Below are 23930 nucleotides of genomic sequence, written 5' to 3'. Positions count from 1 at the left end.
CGGCTTCCCAGGCCGTCTGCTCGTTAAGGGAAGCGGCGGGAGCCGCGTGGAACACCACACAAGAACGGCAAGAAAAAGCACCCCGCTCCACGGGCACGGAGGAAGTAACTGCCCATCCTAAAAGGCCCCGTGCTGAGCGGCAACGTGAAACTACAGTTCGCAGCATGCTCTGGAAACCAATGTGGCCAATCAAAAGCCCGGAGCCCAAAGACCACAACTCCCGGCATGCTGTGGGGCAAGACGCTCCCAGCCACCTGACCCAGCTGACGCCCCGCCCCAGAGTCAAACCCATGCTTTCTGATCCACCGCCTACTACCCCAGCCAAGGGTCCCGCAGGACCCAGCCGCCCCAACACCCTTCCCTCCCCTCTGCCACGGACGCCCAGGCCCTCCCTCACCTGCTCCTCCACAGCAGCCACAGCCCAGGTCACGCTCGCCAATCACTCCCTCTGCGCAGACCAGCCCCAGCACACCTGGCCCAGGGAGCAAAGACAGCACAGGCCTACCCCCACCATTGCTGCCCTTGCCCCCCCCCCCGCCTGCAGCCTCCCCAGCAGGGTGCCCCCCACACCCAGATCGCTTGTCTGTGTCCATTGGCTCCCCCACGGACAATAAACACGGGGCCAACACCCCAGCCCCTGCCCCCGCCACACCCAGGAACCTGCACCTAGCAGCACGGCCACAGCCACTTACAGTGTCCACAAACACAGAGGGCAGCACAAGCCAGAAAGCAAACTTTATTAAACTCTTATGCAGGACTCCTGGGAGGGAGACTGCAGCACAACTCCCTCCCAGACATTCTCCCCTTCCCCTGGGGGGCTGCGGGGCTCAGGCATCCAGCAGGTCCATCCGTCCGTCTCAGCATCCATGCCCTGGGGAACAGCTGCCTCCTGCAGAAATGGGCTGTGAGGCACAGGAGGTCTTAAAAGGAAAAGGGCACAAGTGGGATACAAGCAGCAAGAGAGGAACTGGGTGGACAGACAGACAGCAGGGCAGAGGGACAGAAGAACCACCCGGGGGGCAGGGAGCAGGACAGGGGTGATCGACAGGGTTGGACAGAGTCCAACAGAGGCACAATTGCGACAGGCAGGATGACCGAGAGTAATAGCAGTTTTACTGACATCAGACAGCATTAGTTTGGGATGAAATCAGAGTTTTGGTTTTTGGATCAGAGATGACTCTGTTGAACAGTCTCTGCCTTTCCAGTATTTGAAAGGAAAAGGCATGAGGATAAGCACACAAGTATGAAGCTATTATTACCAACAGAGATGCTGGAAGTAGGCTTCTCCATATCGCTTTTGGTACTTGTGGAGTAATTGCCTTAAGTAACTAGGCAAATTAAACTAATATTCACATTTTAAAGAAAATGTGCAGCATTGAAAAAGCTTTCAGGGTGCAGGGTAGCTGCGCTACCTAAGCGTTCCCTAGGCCTCCAACTTTACATGCTATTGCACTAGGGGAACTTGGTCTGCTGACTCTAAGGAACAGTACAGAGCGTAGAGCAGAGTGGAGACACCACGGATAGGCTCTGTGATGAGACGGGGACCTGATGCTCTTATGCGCACCAAGACTGATAAGCTGCATGTTTACCATCCTTGTGAGAAAAATCTCAAATAATTTTCTTCAGACAGGATCTTCTGTGAGGCTATTTTATTCGTGATTGCAATGGCGGGCGCCGTGTCAATCAGGAACGCATTTTAGTAAACAAATCATAACCTTTTATTCCCTATTACCCGACGCCTGATCACCTCCCCTGTTTCCTCATTGGCTAAGTACTACAGGTTCACAAGCAACTCGACGCTCCTCTATACCATGTATGTACAATTTTTCTGTTTTTTCAACCCTTTAATTTCTCCTTTCTTATGTTTTGAGAACTTGTGATCTTTGTTTTACTGTTCTCACACTGCTCATCTTGTTTTTCTCAAGCTTCTACCTTATTTTGGAACAGTGAGGCCTTCTACTGTCCACTTATCTACAGGTGACCCATTCGGATACAGCGGTGCACTAAGGGTTAAGAAGAAGGTTACTCACAGGCATAGAGTGGTAACCAGGCTAGAATAAGAGAAAGTGGGAACCAGTAAGAAGTTGCTAGGCTCGGACGGGCCTATAGAGGGCTATGCATGATCAAAAGGAATGCACTAATCAGAAGTCTGTAACTACGCACGCTAGCTGCGTGCAGTGCATGTAGCTGGTTCAGAAAGCTATATAATATCTGGCATTGGAACAATAAAGGGTCTCCATTTCTCGACTATCTTGGAGTCTGTGTCCTCATTCCCTTCACTTATCTACTTAGCATTTCTCCTTATTATGACTACACGATTACCTTGGAATACAGAAAAGTAATTCTCTACTGCAAAAACACAACTTTGTTTCTCACACCCTGAGCCAACCACCTGTCATGGTTTTGACAGAACGTTGTACTCTAGTGAACTTTTGCTCATTATATCATCACTATAATACCAAAACACACCTCCATCCCAAAAGCTCCATGCCTCCAAGCTGCGACCACCCCTCACTGAGCACACGCTCTGAATTTCTCAGACCCCTATAGCTTTAAACGAAAGCAAGAAAACTTTACAAATCATAACCAAGATATGCCTGACTAGAGTCACTCAAGCTCCACCTAAAAGGGACAGAAAATAATCACAGAATCATAGAATATCCCGAATTGGAAGGGATCCACAAGGATCATCGAGCCCAACTCCCGGCATCACACAGGTCAACCCAAAAATTCAGACCATATGACTAAGTGCACAGTCCAAATGCTTCTTAAACTCCGGCAGACTTGGTGAAGCGACTACCGCCCTGGGGAGACTGTTCCAGTGCTCAACAACCCTCTCAGTGAAGAACCTCTTCCTGATGTCTAGCCTGAACCTCTCCTGCTGCAGGTTGACACCATTCCCACGGGTCCTATCACTGGTCTCTAAAGAGAACAGATTGGTGGATAATGTAAATTGGCTTAAGTGAAAGGGGATGTTAGGGAAGATACCATCACGAAGGATACCTTTCTGACTTCTGGGATCAGTCGATGGGCTGAGCCTCTCTTCCCCCCGCACTGGGATGTCATGGGGTAAGATTTGAATGCTTGGTTGTACCAGGCGTCTCCGTAGAAACTCAGAACTCTCTAGAGCCTTTGTGCCTTTTAATGCGTTAATAGCCAGGACGACTACCTGTGTATTTCATGGGTGCTCGCTTGCTTTTGCGGACACTGAATTTATCGCCGGCAATTCCAAAGAACCTGTGTCCCTGTTGCTGTAATAAACTGCCCTTCGTTGCATTGTTCCTAGCCGTGACAGTTCTCATTGAACACAACTAGAGCAAGGGTGTGCTACGTTATTGGTGAATCCGTGACCGTGGTAGTTCAGTACCCCGAATCCGACCAGACCCGTAACAGTTAGTCAGCTACGCCCCTTAACACGATAGTATTTCATAGGGAAAAACATCAAGCCTAAGATTTCTCATCCCTAAGGCCTTAGGGGGGCAGGCCGAGAAGGAACCAGAGATGCTTAGTATGTCTCCTGAGAATCGCAGCTTACAGTTACTCCACATCTTCTGGTCTCACGGGATGAGGCAGAGGTATAATTAATTCCTTCTCCATCTCTCTGGAAAGAGTTTTCCTCCTATCTGTGACAAAGGAGAAAAATGTTATGGTCGTGGAAGTCGTTATACAAAGCCACGCTCAGTGAATTCACTATTACAGTTAAGATCGTTTTTAATCGAAAACACCTCAGCAGCAGTGTTACCACTGCAAACATAGCGCTGCACAAAAATTCAACTCAAGATGAAAGGATCAAAGGAAAGGGCGAGCTAAAAGGACAAATGACGTGACCGAAGGCATCTGCAACAACCATCTGGTAGATGGTTGTCCACAGCCCTTGGATTCCATGGTCGTCTTTCCTGCCAAATGAATCCTGGAAGAACAAGAAAAGATACACAACATGTCCACAAAAACTTTTGGGGAGGCTACTGAAAAGAAAAACAAAAAAACAGAAACAGCATGCAGCTAGTACGTCAGTTTTGTTAACAGAGTAACATTAACATACTAGAAATTTCCACATTCTATGTAGCCCCAAGGTGGTGCTGGGTACATCCACTGATATTAATGGGGTGGCACAATGTAAGAGATAGTTAATAGACAAGGTACACCTGAGGTGCACAGATTGCATATTCCATGCGACAAAAAAGGCACAGCTTGGCACCCAGTTTGGATCAGCTTGCGTATGAGTCTGCTGATACGTGAGTATATACAGCAAGCAGACAAGTCTTTTACTCCACAGACTCAGTTTCATTTATGTATATACATACATATACATATGTGTATGTATCTCTCTCTCTCTCTCTCTATGTATATATATATATAAACAAACAAACGTTGGGAACTTCATAACCACTTGAGTAACAATCATTAGCTATGCCTACGCTGAAAGCCAGGACTATGCCTAAGTGATTAAGTGAACACAGACTCTTACCTGTGAAATGCTGAAAATGCCCCATAACCACTGGGGGGCTTATGCACGGTGTACATAATTTTTGCGCAAACATGCATCTTAATACACAAAGAGGAGGGGCGAGGCGGACAAAGGTTTTAGGGACGCGTCAAGACCAGAACAGCCACTGGGCAATCGCTCAGATATGCAAAGCTCAGCTAAAACCTGCACAAATCCACCGAAGGAAGGAGGCTACCTACTTGTCTGCTTAAAATAACCTCTACAAAGAACGTATTACAAAATCAAAAACGAAACCATCATCCAGCAAAGCAAACGTCTGGAATACAATGGGCTAAAACTGACAGCTGAGGTTTGATTCTTTAGCAATTTCAAAGGTCTTCAGATCCTACCTGACTTCTCGTGGATGGTGGCGTTGCAGCACAGAAATGAGGGGAGCGGGAAGATCACAACAGGCCAAACACGGTGCTGAGCTCCTACAGGAGCTGGTGGGATAGCACTGACAAGAGTGAGACAGGCTGTCAGCCTTCTGCACGAGCTGAAGAAGAGGAGCGCAAGTGTCTGAAGAAGCTGTTTCTTCTCATACTTCATTTAATACACACCGTCTTTAAATCCAGGGCGTCTTCTTAGGGAAGAGATAAAGAAGTAGAGTCAGCGGCTCCAAGGACACTTCAGGATCTTAGTCCTTTCTATAGTTAGCTGCTATCCACAAAACCAAACCAGTTAAAATAGAGAGTTACATTAAAAATTCTGGATAATAACAAAAGTATGGGATTTAAAAAAAAAACATGCACGGAAAAGAGGTTAAATTATCTCATTCGTTTCTCAATTCCGCCACAAACTCTACGCTCAGCTCCTCTTAACTCACTCACCCCACTTACCCATCCAAACACAGGGCAGACGCAGCAGTTCTCATCATTCTTGGTAAAAAGACAACATTTTCATGTTTGCTGTCAAATATCATCTCTTTCCAGCACGATTTCCTGCAAGCTATGCTAACTCCTCCAGGCTTTTTAAATATATGCTAGAAACTTCACTGTTTTATCTTAATGACCATCTCGGTGGAAGGCGCCGAGCTGCTATCTTTGATTCTGCTGTCTTCACAAATACACATAAAACAGTACTTCAGCAACAATCTATGACAAACTAGGCAATACATGCATCTACCTCTTACATAAGAAAGGAAAGAATTTGTAGACAACATCCAGAAAGTATTACCTTGTTAGATATCAGAGTGGTGGGGCAGAATGACAATGCTACACAAGACTGTACTTACACTCCTGGGATTGCACAGGTTTGCTGGAATACAAAAACAATAAAGTAAGGTCACTATGCGGAACAAGTTCACTCACTCCATTATTACTGTGAATGACAAGAATATTTCAGTAAGCGTTCTTTTAAACCCATGGAAATTTTCAGATTTATGTCAATTTGGCTTCATGAAAACTGAAACTTGCAGTGCAAAGATCATTTATAAAAGCTGTAGCAGGTGAGCTTTTTAGGCACGGATTTTGTCACCTTTTTGGGTAATGTTCGTCTCTCTCCCTCATTACCCCCCTTCCCTCCCCTCCCCCCCCAAAAAAAAAAACAAGAAAAAAGATTAAAGACCACAAACTGGGACTTCTCGGAGGTATGACTCCATTTTTCACCTTATACACACAGTTTCTTCGCTATGCTAAACTTTCACAATGACTGTATAATAGAGTCTTACTAATATTGTTTCTGTCTGTGAGTTTGATAATACTTCCCCAGGTTGGATGAAACAAGCATTTTTCATTGTGACGGACATCAAAACAAATAATGTCTCTCGTCAGCTATGGAGTCCTGTTGGCAGTATTACCAGCTCACACAGAATCCCATCTAGTTTTTGGGGTCCACCCCATCTATCCTCAGCAGTGGGAAGTTCTTCCAGAAGCAGACAGACTGTTATTCGTTCCTCAATGGAGCTGAGGCTCTGTAAGGCTTTGCTTTTTTCTTCCCTCACTCCCTCTTCTACTTCCAAGCTTTAACTTAAAAGCTAAGCTTGTGGGGCTGGGGGGAATCCCCAAATCAAATCCCAGCCCCAACATCCCATAGTCCCCTACTCTCAGGCCCAGCAATCTACAAATGCACACAATGCTACAGACTGTGGTGGGCAGGTCCTTCAGGGCAGGGATGTCGTCATCTTTTCAGGTGACGTTCAGCTCCCTGAAAGGGCTGAAATACCACATCCATACTCACTTCCCCTACTTGATTCGCACATGTGTAGTCAGAGGAACAGGGCCACACCAGCACTCCCTGCTCACAAAGCTCACTGCCTACCTCCAGGTTTGCATCGTTTCCTTGTATTACTGTTAATTCTGACACATTTCTGCTATAAAACCATATCTCAGTGGCATTAAACAACCAAACGCGTGGACTGTGCTGTCTGCAGTATTTTATCCCACACACTCCAATTATTTAATCAGCTGTTGAGCCCGTGCCTCGAGCAAGCATTTTGCTGGGTAACCATCTCCTAGTCTTGAGGGGACACGTGAGAATAATTTTTTCTTGGATAGTATTTACTTCAAATACTCCTGCCAGGCCAGTTTAAGGAATCCACAAATTCCACGGAGGAGAGGCTTGCCTAAATTGATTCTGTCTTTCTGATAATTTGCTCAATGGAGCATTTCTCCCTTCGGTATTTCTGGGGTAATGACAATGACTTGGATTTCAGAGAAGCAAGGTTTGAAAGGATAGGTAGTATCTTGAAATAGATCAGATTTCAGGAGTACAATCTCAATACATTCCAAAACCTGAATTCCACAATGCTGCTTCTGCAATCTGAGGGACAAACTCTTCTGCCACAGATGGGCAGGGATATCAGACCAGCGCATAGAACACTTCAGGAGTCAGCAGAAGTGGTAACGAGAGCTGCATCCCTCTGTGATAGATACCTGTGCCCGAACAAGCTTTCCTTCCGCTCACAGAGGAAAAGAGCTGGCGTCCTACAAAACGTCTCGCGTCTACCACTTTGGAGTGTTCTCAGTCAGCTTGTCTGTACTTCAACTTCCCTTTGAAGGAAGTAGCAAAGTACATAAAAACCTCCTTCCGGTAGCTCGGCACTGACCTGCAAGCCAGCACCAGGAGAAGGGCTGTGTCACACTTCAGCCCGGAGAAGAGAAGGCTCTGGGGAGACCTCATTACTACCTTTAAACACGTATAGTGGACTTACAAAAGAGACAGGCAAGGACTTGTTACCAGGGCCTGTAGCGACAAGGCAAGACAAGTTTTACACTGAAGGAAGATAGATTTAGATTGAACAAAAGGAAGAAGTTCTTCTCAATGAGGGTAGTAAGACACTGAAACAGGCTGCCCAGAGAAGTTGTAGAGGCCTCATTACTGGAGGTACTCAAAGCTGGGCTGGATGGGGCTTTGAGCAACCTGACCTAGTGCAAGACGCCACTGATCGAGGCAGGGGGGATGGACTAGATGATCTTTAAGCGTCCCTTCCAACCCAAACCACTCTACGATTACGTGAAAGGAATTGCCTCCCAAGTCATTCTTGACTGACTACAATTAGCATTCTGGAAAGCCCTGCAAGCACTTGTTCATTATTTCTAGGATAATTCTTAAAGCTGAAGCAGGACAAAGTTTTGTCAACAAAAGCCTTTCGGGAGACTACTGAAAGGAAAACCAAGCCAAACCAAAAAAACAGAAACAGCAAGTGGCTATTACATCAGTTTTGTTAACAAAGTAACATTAACGTACTAGGAATTTCCACGTTCTTTACCCTCCACCTTTAAAAAGTCACCCAATTCTGTCAGTGTTCACCATTAGCATTCTTTAAAACTTTCACATGGACATCTGAGAAAAACATTTCAAGTCCCTGTCATCGAGGGAGAAGAGGAAAAAAACAGGGATGAGGGGGGAAGAAGCACAGCCATTCCTTTCCTCGGTAGGGTGAGCAAAAAGCTCAGGCGCTCAGCAAGAACATTCTTTGAAAGATAAAACAGAAGAAACTGCAGGTTATTTAACCTCAGCTTGTCCTGGTTTCAGCTAGTATAGAGTTAATTTTCCTCCTAGTAGCTGGTAGGGTGCTATGTTTTGGATTAGGCTGAGGAAAGTGTTGATAACATGCTGATGTTTTAATTGTTGCAGAGCAGTGTTTACACCAGGCCAAGGACTTTCCAGCTTCTCGTTCTGTCCTGCCAGCGGGCAGGCTGGGGGTGCAGCAGGAGCTGGGAGGGGACAGACCCAGGACAGCTGACCCAAACTGGCCAAAGGGGTATTCCATACCATCTGGGGTCATGCTAAACAATATATAGGGGTGCCTAGCAGGACTGGGGGGACCAGCTGCTTGGGGATAGGCTGGGCATCGGTCAGCAGGTGGTGAGCAATTGCATTGCGCATCACTTGTTTGTGCACATTATTATTAGTAGTACTATTATCATTATTATTTTCCTGTTTTTATAAGCTGTCTTTATCTCAACCCACAGGCTTCACTTTCCCATTTCTCTCCCCCATCCCAGAGAGGGAGAGGGGAGGACAAGCCAACGGCTATGTGGTGCTTAGCTGCCAGCTACGTTAAACCACAACATGGCTATAGAGTCACATGTATTTGTGCCTGCTCATTTATTCATCTGCCAGTTTATTTTGCTACAGACCGTAGAAACTGCAAGGTTACCACCTTTTGTAACCGATGGGATCTTCGGTAGGAATAGCTGTCTAAAAGAGCCAACAAAATCCCCTTCATTGACAGCCATTTGAACTTTCGTCGTCTAAAAATAGTCCTACAAACATTCCCCGGGATGCTCAACTTCAGCATCTTTCCATTCAACTTGAGGCAGAACAAGCCCTTACCCTGAACATCTTCATCTGGCTCTCCTCTGCTAGCAGAGTAGTACTCTGATACTGACCAGTACGCGCTGCAGCCTACTCGCTTATGTGTATTTACTGCAATCTGGTTCGATATGCTCACAGAGAAACCAATGAAAAATCCACCCTTTCTTTCAGAAAAAAAAATAATAATAAAATAACTACGACACAGTAAGGAAAAAAAGCTGAACATATAGGATGCGGTCCTTTACCAACGGGCAGATCCAACATCAGCACAAGGAGTTTTTGGTCATGTGAGCAATCAGCTACACCAGCCATCAGGACAAGCCAAACGCACGCACATGAGACTCCATTTAAAAAACATGTAAAGTTCCGTTATAGCTTATGGAAGTAACAACCTACATCTTAGATGCAGTTAGACTGCATCGGTTTAGGGACTGCCTCCTTCCAAAAAAAAAAAAAAATCCTCCAATCTGTTCATCTGTTCACAGTTCTGCAAATTCAAATAGGCCTTTGAGCCTGAGGTGCAGGAAAATTACTAGAGCACACCTGGATTTCACCCGGAGGTCGCTGCGACTTACCCGGACAGCTGGGACAGACGGGCTGCTCTTTCTCCTGGGAAACCTGCGACTGCAGCACGCCAGCTGCAGCTTTCCTCCCTTCAGCTGCCGCGCCACCTTCGCTCGGCGACAAACCCCGCGGGGGTCCCAGCGGCGGGGAGCTGCTTCTGCCCTGGTGAGCCGCAGGGAAAGGAGAGAGCCGGCCGTCAGCGCGCGGGGGGAGGAAAACCTCCGAGGCGCAGCCCGACGATCGGGCGCAGCGAGGACCCGCGCCCGGCCGCCGCAGCCCCCACCCCTCCCGGCCCGACGCTCCGGGGAAGCGCCCCCGAAGGCTCTCGCTCGCCTCACCGCCGGCAGCCGCGCTCGCAGCCAGCGGCAACCTGCGCCTCCCGGCGCGCACGGCCCGGCCCCGGCCGCGGCCCCGGCTCGGGGAAAGACCGGCCGCGCGCCACAGAACTACAGCTCCCAGCATGCCGCGGGACGGAGCAGTCCATCCGCCCCAGAGGGGAGTCGGCCAAGCGCACGCAGCCGCCCCCCCCCCCGCCGCCCTCTCTGCGCCCGCCCGCCCCCCCCCCCCGCGCCGCTTCGCCCCCCTCTCCCCCAGCCCTCCGAAGCCCCGCGCAGTGCGGACCCCGCCGCACGCCCGCTCCGCTCCGCTCCGGCGCGGCGCCGCCCCCGCCCCGCACAAGGGCCGTTTCCGCAGAAGCCGCCGACCGCGTGGCGCCCCAACCGCCCGCCGCCTCGCCCCCTCCCGGCCCGGCCCGGCCCGGGGCGGCACCGACCACCAACCTCGTTGCGGCACCGCGCCGCGGCGGCCCGGCCCGGCCCGACAGCTTCCGCCCATAGTGCCGGCAAGCCCTGCACGGCACCTCCGCCCTGCGTTCCTCCGAGCCAATCACGGAGCGTTTCCGCCCTGAGTTAAGGCTAGCCGTGACGCCACATCCGCCCTCGCGGTCCAGCCAATCACGGCGCCGCTTCCCTGTGGGAAGGCGACCCTGAGGCTGCCCCTGTGCTGCCTTTTTTTTTGTTTGTTTGTTTATTTTTTTTTTAAAGAAGGCGCGGGTGTTCTTGGTCCTCTCTCGTCAAGTCTGTCTGCGAGAAACATCTCAAATAATTTTCTTGACACGCGATCTTCTCTGAGGCTATTTTATTCGCGGTTGCAGTGGCGGGCGTCCTGCCGATCAGGAGCGCATTGCAGTAAGCACAGCATCAACTTTTATTCCCTGTTCCCCGACACCTGATCCCCTCCCCTGTATGTACCATGTATGTACAATTTTACTTCTTTTTCAACCCTTTAATTTCTCCCTTCTTATTTCCTTTTTTTTTTTTTTTCCCCTTTCTTATGTTTCAGGAACCTGTGATCTTTGTTTTACCGTGCCCACGCTGCTCAACCTGTTTTTCCTCAAGCTTCTGCCTTATTTCGGAACAGTGAGGCCGCCTACTGTCCGCTTACCCACGTGGCGTTTCTCCTCATTATGACTGCACAACTACCTCGGAATACAGAAAATTAGTTCTCTACTGCAAAAACACAACTTAGTTTCTCACAGCTCCCTCCTCTCCTTTCCTTACTCCTACTGTTGTTTTTGCACCTCTTCACGTACCGCGCTCTTGAGTTTCTCCAACGTTAAGGCGCAATAGTCTTCTTCGGATGTCACGGGGGATGGGAGGCGTACAACGCCATTATTTTTACAATACCAACAAATAGTTGTTTGAGCCAATTCTGTTCAGGTAACCACGAAGTTAGTTTCTCCCACATGTTTCTAAATGCCCAGGAACTGTCACATTGAGCTACTCTATGTAGGATCTTTCCCCCCCCCCCCCCACGCCCCCCCAGTATACCTTTTTTTCCCCCCAAATATCAGTCAAATCCGTCCCGTTTGATCTACATCTATACAGCAACTAGCATTAATTACAGTGCACGCTCCTCCTTATGAGGTTATTAATGAATCTAATACTATTCGATTCTACGGTGCTATTTTTGCAAACTTATCAAACTTATTTTCTAGTTCTTCAGTTATAGCGGAGATATTTGCAATAGCTTTTTCTAATTCACCCACCCCTCACCGAGGTAAAAACCACCTTGCAAAGCTGTGAAATACTAGAGAATTTTACTAGAGAATTGTCTGGAGTCCGCTTAATCCTGCGTGTGGTCTCAAGGGGGCTTTGGCTTTGTGGGTCTTCAATAATAGTCACGTTTGGAATTACTGCCTCCAGGGTGCAAGCTCCCTTCCATCCCAGGGGCAACACCTTCCTGGCTTTATTGCCACGTAGCCAGTACCACCTCTCGCCATTTGGGACAGGCCATCCAGTTGCAGGATTCTCACGTCGCATCTGGCACGCGCTATGTATATTAGCGTTCCTGTGGCTACCATATTTGGTGCAGCGTGGATTATTCCCTGCGTGGATAATTCCACACCCAGGGTCAGTACTATCGCCCCCTGAGTTTCTATCACTGTTGTTTAAAAGGCACCTTCGATAACGCGGTATATTGTAGCCAGGATTACGCGCAGGGAGCGTGAGAAACACTCCGTAGCCAGTAGCTTAGGCTCAGGCGAGGATCTCAGTGAAGTAGTAATTTATTCGCGATCGCAATGGCACGCGTCCCACAAGCAGGAGCGCGCCTACTAGTCACACAGTACGGTTTGTGTACTTTCTTTCTCGACGACCGGGACCCTCCCCTGTTTCCCCACTGACTGGGTATTCCGGGTTCACAACCTATCCGACGCTTCACAGACACTACGTGGCCTTCAGTTGCCGGCCTGTTCAATTTCAAATTTCTTTTGACTTTTTTACTGTTTGAAGCGGTAATGTTTCTTCACTGATCTGACTTGACGCCGTGATTTTCACCTAGCTGCTCTGAGGGGTCCGGTTGTCTGCATTTTACAAGGTTGTCCGTTAAGCTTTCTTATCACTGCGAGCCTATCTCAACACCGCATTCCTTCCCTCTAAACAACGTAACTCTGCAAAAACAACATTTTTATTCCCACAATTCCCCCCTTTTCTTCTTTATAAACTGTTGATTTTTGCAAAACTTTTCTCTGCGGTGTAATTTGGTAGATCTCTTCCTCTTCTTCACCTTCTTTGCTTTCCATCCCCTCTAATATCATTGGTAGATCTCTTCCTCTTCTTCACCTTCTTTGCTTTCCATCCCCTCTAATATCATCGCCTTACGTGAGTAAGGTGGTGGCTCCACGGTCATTTGTTTCAACAGCGCAGTTTCAGTGAGCCGCTGTACCAGTCCTTTTACACAGGGGATAATGCAACAACCAAGGGCCGTCAAAACTCCTGCTACTACGATCAAGGATGCAGATACGGACGCCAGGGTCCCTTTCCGTCTAGCCAACCAAAACTGCGAACATCCCGTGACGGAGGGGCCCGGTCCTAATTACTCTGCCGATTCACCGGCAGGCGCCGGAAGCCCCTGCAACGCCCCGCTTACTGCGCCACCCTCCGCGCCACTACTGCCGGCCCTTGAAGCGCAGCGGCGCTCACTCACCCTCGCACACACGCACCCCCTCCCGCGCCCACCGCCCCCACCTCACGGCCGCTGCTCCACCGCCCGCCCCCGCCCTCCCGGGGCTCAACCCGCCGCCCTCGCCCACTCTCGGGCGCTCCGCTCGCAGCCGCGACCCCCGAGCGCCCCGCCGCCGCGTCGCCGGGGCCTCCCAGCGGCCCCTTCGGGCCCCCGCGCGCCCGATTCGCTCGGCCCCGCGCGGAATTTGCATGCCCCGCCCCCGGCACCGCCTCTCCCTCCCCGCGGCTCGCCGCCCGCGTGCCCCGCCCACCGAGCCCCTGCGCCCGACCTCCGCTCCGCGCTGATTGGCGCAGCTCGGCCTCCTCTGGGCGTTCGCCCCGCCCCTTCGCCCGCCCGCCCTCCCTCCCCTCCCCTCCCCTCCGGCGTGATTTGCATGCCCCGCCCCTCTCCCCGGAGCCGCGCCGCCGCCCGCCGCCTCATTGGCCGGGGCCCCGGGCCGCCCGCCCCGGCGGCACCGAGCAGCGCCGCGGGACCTGCGCGCGGCCGGCCGGGCCGGGCCGCTCTCGTCGGCAAGGAAGGCCCGGGCGGCCGGCCGGGCGCGGCAGAAGGGGGAGCGGAGCCGCCGCACGAGGAGGGGCTGCGAGCGCTGAGCGCGCTCGGGCCGGAGGGGAGACGCTTTGTCTGCTCCGGGAGCCGGGAGGAGACGCGACCGGGACGGCGACCCGAGCTGGCCGCGAAGGGGCGTCCGGAACTGGGAAGGACGGCCGCTGCTCAGGAACCGGCCGGGCAACCGGACACGCGCGCGGCGGTAGCTTTGCGTGTGCGTACACGCTGTTGTCGTTACTTTCTCTTAATTTGCTGTCCTATTAAACTGTCTTTATCTCAACCCGCACGCTTTACCCACCCCACCCCCGATTCTCCCGCCTTTCCCGGAGGGGGGGGACTCAGGCGGCGAGGAAACGGCTGCGCGGCGCTGAGCTGAGCTGTGCGGCAGGTTGAAGCTCGGCAGCCGGAGAGGCTCCCGCTGCCCCGGCATCGCGGCCAGACCCCGTCGCCTTCCCCTCCCCCGACAGCTGAAGCTGTTCTGTGTTATGTAGCCCCGCTACATAACCTGCTCCCGTAAAGCTGGCAAGCGCCGTGTGCTCGGGGTGCGCGCTACTCCGTGCCCGGGGCGGCACCGGCACCGCGCCTCGGCGGCCCGACCCGGCCGCTGCCGCCCATAGCGCCGGCAAGCCCTGCACGGCACCTCCGCCCTGGGCTCCTCCGAGCCAATCACGGAGCGTTTCCGCCCTGAGTTAAGGCTAGCCGTGACGCCGCTTCCGCCCTGGGTTCCCAGCCAATCATGAAGCGTATCCGCCCTCAATGACGGCTCGCCAGAACACCGCATCCGCCCTCACGGTCCAGCCAATCACGGAGCCGTTTTGGCCCTCAGGGAAGGCACGCCCTGACGTCACTTCCGCCCCCGGTTCCCTCCCAGGTAACGGGTCTCAAGGCAGTTTGTTCCCTTTAAACAATAACGGAGCGCGGCTGTGCTTCAGAACGATTGCATTTCTTGAAATCTCTAGGAAGCAGTCCGTGAAATGTGATCTCGGACCCTCGCCTTTTAAGCATCAGAGGCAAACGTGCTATCTGTAGATGCTCCTTAGAAGCTAAACTGTCAGTCTGCAATTGTTTTACCTTTACTGCAACTCAGGACCGCACTCGGAGCGCTGACTCAATGCCGTGTGTGCTGTCTCCAGCTAGCTGTCAGGCACACGCTGCTCCACGGAGAAGTCAAATTTCCTCTGAAATTGCTTACCCAAACCAGTATGGGACGCAATAGGAAACCAGGGAGGAAGCAACCTCTCCTCTGCACTCAGAGTCCGTCCTGCCGTCAGCTACAGCATGGGACAGAAACCGTATTATTCAGATGCGGAGGTATCAAAGATGATCCTCTGAAGTCGCATCGGAGAACTTGAGGCTGGGGGCTGGCAGGAAAAAAAGTAACTAACAAGACAAGCCATCCTAAGTCTGTAAAAAAAAAATAGAATAAAAGGAAAAAAAAGAAAAAGGTCGGAGGGTGGGGGTGGGAAGCCAGTAAGAATCAGCCTGATAAAAGGTTTACAAATGAGATGAAGAAGAAGAGGAGAAGGGGAGAGATTGTCTATGCAAGGCAAGAGACCCAGGAGGCAAAGGCTGAAGTCTAGGCAGGCAGACTAGAATGTGACGAGGAAACATACTGGCTTTCTATGAAGAACAGAGCTAGCAGCAAGGAAGTAATAATGGCAGACGAGGGAGACTAGTGCCTTTTCCTTTCACGTGAACATACTCCCTTCACTAGAGCCTACTCCCCTTCAGTATGAAACGAGGACCAACGCTCACAAAATTCAGTTATAAAATAGGAAGCTGCCCTTTGGCAGTCTCTTTCTAAGTGCCCATACCCATCACTTGCTCCTCAAACACTTGCTCATATGTTAGAGAAATGCTCAATCAGTCTTGCTAAAAATACTAGCAGTGAGAGCCTAGACTCATCGCTCCACAAGCGAGTGAAAGCAATCATTCTGCCTCGGTGCAAACATGCAGTATCAGTATGGGACAGACCACTCACAGCCTAGAGCTTCTACTTTCTGTGCTAATTTTTTTTAGCATATATTCTTAACAGTTGCGATTTGCTATTAGCAATCTATATCAAACATTTGATGTTTAATGGTAGCCTGCAACTCAGCTGCGTTCGGCATGGACAGGAAAGTGCTCATTGGTAGGAACCTCATAAATTGCAAGTTAAGCAGGGAACCTACGTTATAAGACACGTGCAGAAACCGCAGCACCTGAACGTAAGCTAACTCCTTCTCTACGCTGGGTATCAAAAACCAACCCTGAATAACTCTCGACATTGCAGAAGCAAGTCCCAAGAATGTGCCCGTAGGAAAAAAAAAAACTGGGATGGCAACAGAATTCATTTCAGAAGAGTCTTTTGAGGCAAGACTTCTTGCAGCCTTCCAGTAACTCACCAACAGAAATACACTTTTGTTATCAAAGATCTCTCTGCATTACAGTTTGCGACGTGCCAGTTTCACACATTTTCTAACCCAAGACCAGCTTCTCGATGCACCCCTCGAACGCAAAAGAACGGATTTAGTCTATGCTGCCTGAACTGTACTTTCCTCGGTCAGAAGGTAATATGGTTCGTTCCGGAAAGCATCATTTTTCAGTAACAACCTTCCCCACAGGGGCCAAACATCACGTTAACCAGCCCGGGAGATACTCATGCTATTTCATACATGACGATAACAGGGCAGATACTTGCTATATTCAATTCCTAAAGCGAGCCTCCTTTGGCAAAAGGAAACGCTATTTATTTATTTATTTAGATTTTTTTTTTTTTTTTTAAACAATGCCGTGGGTTGCTGTTTTCAAAGGCCTCTCTGTCTTCTCTGATGAAGACATCTCTCATGTAATTATGGAAGCTGCAGCTGTTTCCACCGACAAGCTCTCAAAGTCCTGGGCTCACTAACCTGTGACAGCCGTAATATCCAATTGCAGGTGACGGAATATTCTAGTTCTGCTCATTTCCTTTGAGGCCCAGAAAAGCTCACGACAACAGGAGTACCATGAAAGGACCCATAATATTACCTTTATTTTCAGCTTCTTCTAAGTCCTTCTCGTTTGCCAAGAGAATTTCTTCTCTCTGATCAGGTAACAAGTCAGCAAGACGATAATCAATCTCCGCTCTCTGAAAGAGAAAAGTTTCTGAACTGCATCCTTATATGAAGTCCGTGGTGTTTGACATCTGGCTCACTTCAGCTCATTTCTACTGACACATCTTCCCGCCGTCTTGACTCCCTGGATGCTTGGAGCCAGCTGATTTTTTCCAGGACCCATTTGTGTTATAAACCTGTATTTTAAGGCTTGCCACGTGTTCCCAACCTTAAAGAGTGAGCACATACTGTTCTCTCACCTGCTCAGGCTGCAGAGCTGCCAGGGTCCTGCCACCAGCTCGAGCCCTTTCACCCTGCTGCTCTGCTGGAGGGCCTGCCAAAACAAACAAACAAACAAACAAAACACAACCACAAGACACGCAGACAAAGGTTACAGCCCATGTGGGAGGAGACGAACGCTAACCTTTCATCTTCCAACTCTTTACTCAAAGCAGGAAAACAGGTACGGTCCTAATAGACATATCAAAGAAATTCACTGTATGCCAGAACAGGAAAATCTGTATCAGATACCAAAATGCTGCCACGGTCCCCGAGCACAGCCCTTTTCAAGGCATCACGGAGATTCAGCAAGATCATCCAGGTCACAGGGGACAAACAAGCTCGTATCAAAGCTGCACACAGCTTGTATCAAAGAGACTTGACAAAGAGCAAAAGAATACAAGGACGGCTAAATCTCAGGAGAGATTTAGGAGAAAACTGAAAACAGGGAGGCATCCTTTGAAAAAGTTTAATTAGACAACTAACGAAAAGAGAAAAGATTGCAAAACAACACGGGAATGTACAAACAGCGCTGGAAGCCAAAAGCGGCCTGAGTAACAGCTTGCAGAATAGCTGCTCTCTCCACGCCTCTCCCTGTGCACACTGAAGGGTTCCTACAGAAGAAAGGTTTTCTTCTTGGCGTGGATATCAAAGAACCTGTCTCAAACTGAAACGATACAGAACAAGTTTTGAAACAGAAGCAGAAGTAACAAGTCAAAAGGCTCACGCAGCATTTCACTAAGGAGTTCTCAAGTAGCTCACGGATAAGCTACGTTTTCATTTTTAACTCTCTTGAAATTGTCTGTAGGACAGATGACTTGAAATGTGACTAATAGGCCCGGACTTCTATTTCAGAAGCGTCCTACAGAAATTGCCAGAGCAGGAATTCCCACGTTAAGGAAAATAACAGGAGGTAAGAAAAGAACTAGCGGACACTTGATTAAGAAGGCTTAATTAAGGAGCGTTAAAACAGCTTTTTAAAGCGAGGTCATACTTTATAAAGTAGAGCGTATTTTCGTGTTCTTTGAAAAAAAGTGACACACGCGAGGAGATAAGAGTTCATTTTAAAAAGTTACCTGACTATTTCAAGTGTGTTTTGGAAGACAGAAGACAAAAGAAAGAATGGGAGTAACCACGTTCCATGGTAGAGGAAGGGTCGCAGTAAGATTTCACCTTTACTTTTGCTGTTCACCATACTTGTAATCGTCTGAGACGTGGGGTTACAAGATGAAAAGCTTTATAGCTGATACAAATTTATTGCAGTAGGACAAAGTGAAAAGCGCTGATATCGCACTTTTTCCCAGAAAGGAACTTCTCGGAAAAGGAGCTAAGTTTCCTGGTGGACGCCAACTTGAACACGAAACAGCAATGTGCCTTTGCTGCAAAAGCAGCTGAGGGTATCCTGGGTGGCATTAGGCAAAGTATTGCCAGCAGGTCAAGAAAGGCGATCCTCCGCCTCTGCTCAGGAACGGTGAGGCCGCACCTGGCGTGCTGGGCCTGGGCCTCCCAGTACAGGAGAGACCTGGACACACTGCGAAGAGTCCAACGGAGGGCCACGAGGACGGTAAGGGACTGAAGCACCTTTCCTATGAGGACAGGCTGGGAGAGCTGGGACCGTTCGGCCTGGAGAAGAGGAGGCTTGGAGGGGATCTCATCGATGTCTGTAAATACACGAAGGGAGGGTGGAAGGAAGACAAAGCCAGACTTTTCTAACTGGTACCCAAGGAACAAAAAAGGAGGCAACAGACACAGGCCGAAACATAGGATGTTCCCCTCCTGTGGTTTCCTGAACATCAGTAAATACTTTTTCGCTGTGAGGGTGACTGAGCACTAGCGTAGGCTGCCCAGGGAGGTCGTGGAGTCACAGTCTTTGTGAGGTTTCAAAACCTGTCTGGACGTGGTCCTGGAAAACCAGATCTGGGTGGCTCTGCTTGAGCAGGGGTGTTGGACCGGGTGACCTCTGGAGGTCCTTCCGACCTCAACCAGCCTGTGATTCCTTTGCAGCCGCTATGCAACCAAATAGCGAGCACAATTCAAAGCAGATAAACGTGAAGAAATGCAGAGGCAAAAGGGGAAATCAGGCCTCGGTACTGCACATAATCCTATGAAAACATCACCTCAGTGCTCATCAGCGTCGAAGAGCAACTTACACGTTTAAGCTTTTGGAAAAGGCCTAGGAAAGGCAACAAGAAACATCACCAGTCTAATCAAAACTCAAAGTTAGCCTTGCTATCTCATAAACTGAAGGTTCATTTGCATCTTGGATGCTACACAGAATTTTATTTTTGCCTATCTTAAAAAGGTCACAGTAGAATAAAAACAGTTTCAGCCAAGAGAAACAGGGATCGCCAAACTTTTGGAACAGTTTCTATCATTTTTGTTGTTTTTTTTTCCTGAGGCAGTCATTTCAACTAGAATCAACCATGAAATCCATCTGAAACAGCTGGAAGAAACTGTGGTTATGAAAAGCCAACCTCCTCCTTCCTTCTCGGGGCCTACAATATGGACCAAAGTCCAGAAGCCACCGAAGGAAACACGTCTGGAGATGATAAAAAGAGTACGTGATTTTGTTGATGGCCTGGTGTGAAACTGTACCAACCACCTTCCTCTTTCTAGAAAAGTACCTTCAGCATCAACAGGTGACAGACTTCACGGCAGCACAGCTCACAAGACTAGACCACTACCAGCCACACGTCTGGGAGACAGAAAAGCTAGCAAGCTCCAGGTATCTGGAAAGCAATATCCAGGACATGTAAAGTACCCATAAATCACTGAAAGACAGAATCCACTGCCGGAAGAAGCGAACGATTGTAGAATAGCGTTCGGCTTATATGCAGGGAAAGACTATGTATTTAGAATCAGGAGTGTTACTCGTGACTATATACAATTCCGAGGAGCTAGCAGAAGTACCGTAGCGTCCACACAGGGCGTGCCTTCCAATCCTTTTACCGGCTTTGTTGCCCTCCTCTGTACGCTTTCAGGGATCTTAACGTTCTTTTTATATCGTAGAGCCCAGAATCGCACACAATATTGAAGGAGAGGCTTCGCCAACGCTAAATACAGTGGGAGAATCACCTCTTTTGACCAGCTGGCTACGCTGTGTTTAATATATCCCAAAATGCTAGACGATAACCCGTGCTTCTGAATCCTTTAGCTATCTTCCCAGGGCCCTGAAATTTATTTTGATTGAACACAGACTTCTTGCTGCAACTTTGTTGGTACCCACGTGAAAGAGCAGGAGTAGGGAATAATCTGAAGTTTGAACTAAGCTCGTAAGCTCGCTAGCAATGTCCCTGATCCAAGCCCCAGGCAGGTAGAAAAGCTCAGCTGTAGAGTCACGTGTATTTGTACCCGCTCATTTCTTCACCTGCCAGTTTATTGTGCTACAGACGTTACAGAACACACAAACTGCAAGGTTACTACTACCTTTTGTAACCGATGCGACCTTTGGTAGGGCTAGCCGTCTAAGAGAGCCACCAAAATCCCCTTCACGCCCGGATTTCACCCGGAGGTCGCTGCGACTTACCCGGACAGCTGGGACAGACGGGCTGCTCTTTCTCCTGGGAAACCTGCGACTGCAGCACGCCAGCTGCAGCTTTCCTCCCTTCAGCTGCCGCGCCACCTTCGCTCGGCGACAAACCCCGCGGGGGTCCCAGCGGCGGGGAGCTGCTTCTGCCCTGGTGAGCCGCAGGGAAAGGAGAGAGCCGGCCGTCAGCGCGCGGGGGCAGGAAAACCTCCGAGGCGCAGCCCGACGATCGGGCGCAGCGAGGACCCGCGCCCGGCCGCCGCAGCCCCCACCCCTCCCGGCCCGACGCTCCGGGGAAGCGCCCCCGAAGGCTCTCGCTCGCCTCACCGCCGGCAGCCGCGCTCGCAGCCAGCGGCAACCTGCGCCTCCCGGCGCGCACGGCCCGGCCCCGGCCGCGGCCCCGGCTCGGGGAAAGACCGGCCGCGCGCCACAGAACTACAGCTCCCAGCATGCCGCGGGACGGAGCAGTCCATCCGCCCCAGAGGGGAGTCGGCCAAGCGCACGCAGCCGCCCCCCCCCCCGCCGCCCTCTCTGCGCCCGCCCGCCCCCCCCCCCCGCGCCGCTTCGCCCCCCTCTCCCCCAGCCCTCCGAAGCCCCGCGCAGTGCGGACCCCGCCGCACGCCCGCTCCGCTCCGCTCCGGCGCGGCGCCGCCCCCGCCCCGCACAAGGGCCGTTTCCGCAGAAGCCGCCGACCGCGTGGCGCCCCAACCGCCCGCCGCCTCGCCCCCTCCCGGCCCGGCCCGGCCCGGGGCGGCACCGACCACCAACCTCGTTGCGGCACCGCGCCGCGGCGGCCCGGCCCGGCCCGACAGCTTCCGCCCATAGTGCCGGCAAGCCCTGCACGGCACCTCCGCCCTGCGTTCCTCCGAGCCAATCACGGAGCGTGTCCGCCCTGAGTTAAGGCTAGCCGTGACGCCACATCCGCCCTCGCGGTCCAGCCAATCACGGCGCCGCTTCCCTGTGGGAAGGCGACCCTGAGGCTGCCCCTGTGCTGCCTTTTTTTTTGTTTGTTTGTTTATTTTTTTTTTAAAGAAGGCGCGGGTGTTCTTGGTCCTCTCTCGTCAAGTCTGTCTGCGAGAAACATCTCAAATAATTTTCTTGACACGCGATCTTCTCTGAGGCTATTTTATTCGCGGTTGCAGTGGCGGGCGTCCTGCCGATCAGGAGCGCATTGCAGTAAGCACAGCATCAACTTTTATTCCCTGTTCCCCGACACCTGATCCCCTCCCCTGTATGTACCATGTATGTACAATTTTACTTCTTTTTCAACCCTTTAATTTCTCCCTTCTTATTTCCTTTTTTTTTTTTTTTCCCCTTTCTTATGTTTCAGGAACCTGTGATCTTTGTTTTACCGTGCCCACGCTGCTCAACCTGTTTTTCCTCAAGCTTCTGCCTTATTTCGGAACAGTGAGGCCGCCTACTGTCCGCTTACCCACGTGGCGTTTCTCCTCATTATGACTGCACAACTACCTCGGAATACAGAAAATTAGTTCTCTACTGCAAAAACACAACTTAGTTTCTCACAGCTCCCTCCTCTCCTTTCCTTACTCCTACTGTTGTTTTTGCACCTCTTCACGTACCGCGCTCTTGAGTTTCTCCAACGTTAAGGCGCAATAGTCTTCTTCGGATGTCACGGGGGATGGGAGGCGTACAACGCCATTATTTTTACAATACCAACAAATAGTTGTTTGAGCCAATTCTGTTCAGGTAACCACGAAGTTAGTTTCTCCCACATGTTTCTAAATGCCCAGGAACTGTCACATTGAGCTACTCTATGTAGGATCTTTCCCCCCCCCCCCCCACGCCCCCCCAGTATACCTTTTTTTCCCCCCAAATATCAGTCAAATCCGTCCCGTTTGATCTACATCTATACAGCAACTAGCATTAATTACAGTGCACGCTCCTCCTTATGAGGTTATTAATGAATCTAATACTATTCGATTCTACGGTGCTATTTTTGCAAACTTATCAAACTTATTTTCTAGTTCTTCAGTTATAGCGGAGATATTTGCAATAGCTTTTTCTAATTCACCCACCCCTCACCGAGGTAAAAACCACCTTGCAAAGCTGTGAAATACTAGAGAATTTTACTAGAGAATTGTCTGGAGTCCGCTTAATCCTGCGTGTGGTCTCAAGGGGGCTTTGGCTTTGTGGGTCTTCAATAATAGTCACGTTTGGAATTACTGCCTCCAGGGTGCAAGCTCCCTTCCATCCCAGGGGCAACACCTTCCTGGCTTTATTGCCACGTAGCCAGTACCACCTCTCGCCATTTGGGACAGGCCATCCAGTTGCAGGATTCTCACGTCGCATCTGGCACGCGCTATGTATATTAGCGTTCCTGTGGCTACCATATTTGGTGCAGCGTGGATTATTCCCTGCGTGGATAATTCCACACCCAGGGTCAGTACTATCGCCCCCTGAGTTTCTATCACTGTTGTTTAAAAGGCACCTTCGATAACGCGGTATATTGTAGCCAGGATTACGCGCAGGGAGCGTGAGAAACACTCCGTAGCCAGTAGCTTAGGCTCAGGCGAGGATCTCAGTGAAGTAGTAATTTATTCGCGATCGCAATGGCACGCGTCCCACAAGCAGGAGCGCGCCTACTAGTCACACAGTACGGTTTGTGTACTTTCTTTCTCGACGACCGGGACCCTCCCCTGTTTCCCCACTGACTGGGTATTCCGGGTTCACAACCTATCCGACGCTTCACAGACACTACGTGGCCTTCAGTTGCCGGCCTGTTCAATTTCAAATTTCTTTTGACTTTTTTACTGTTTGAAGCGGTAATGTTTCTTCACTGATCTGACTTGACGCCGTGATTTTCACCTAGCTGCTCTGAGGGGTCCGGTTGTCTGCATTTTACAAGGTTGTCCGTTAAGCTTTCTTATCACTGCGAGCCTATCTCAACACCGCATTCCTTCCCTCTAAACAACGTAACTCTGCAAAAACAACATTTTTATTCCCACAATTCCCCCCTTTTCTTCTTTATAAACTGTTGATTTTTGCAAAACTTTTCTCTGCGGTGTAATTTGGTAGATCTCTTCCTCTTCTTCACCTTCTTTGCTTTCCATCCCCTCTAATATCATTGGTAGATCTCTTCCTCTTCTTCACCTTCTTTGCTTTCCATCCCCTCTAATATCATCGCCTTACGTGAGTAAGGTGGTGGCTCCAC

At 50.2% G+C, this 23930-nt stretch overlaps 1 protein-coding gene and 1 long non-coding RNA gene across 10 annotated transcripts in view; one reads left to right on the top strand and one right to left on the bottom strand.

Moving 5' to 3' along the window:
• Nucleotides 1-721: 721 nt before the first annotated feature.
• The window catches only part of LOC310897905 (uncharacterized protein), a 51538-nt gene continuing 28329 nt past the window's right edge, over nt 722-23930 (bottom strand). For 3 of the 9 annotated variants that reach the window (XM_083832059.1, XM_083832062.1, XM_083832061.1), the window contains one exon: nt 1635-2922. In XM_083832059.1, the coding sequence (XP_083688185.1) occupies nt 2732-2922 (191 nt within the window). In that variant the 3' untranslated portion in view covers nt 1635-2731. Of the gene's footprint in view, nt 921-1634; nt 2923-3693; nt 3911-4836; nt 5147-5662; nt 5744-9822; nt 9974-10149; nt 10269-10590; nt 12878-12933; nt 13297-23930 lie in introns of those variants that run through there. The other 6 variants (XR_014582764.1, XR_014582765.1, XR_014582767.1 and 3 more) reach the window with 6 other exon arrangements.
• Nucleotides 21800-22283, top strand: LOC310897917. The gene is made up of 2 exons (XR_014582791.1): nt 21800-21934; nt 22089-22283. It is a non-coding gene; the product is annotated as an uncharacterized lncRNA (long non-coding RNA).

The sequence above is a fragment of the Anser anser genome (genome assembly GCF_964211835.1).
Source record: "Anser anser genome assembly, chromosome: 3".
In the NCBI taxonomy this organism is placed as follows: domain Eukaryota; kingdom Metazoa; phylum Chordata; class Aves; order Anseriformes; family Anatidae; genus Anser; species Anser anser.
This window is presented reverse-complemented; position numbering and strand designations above follow the sequence as displayed.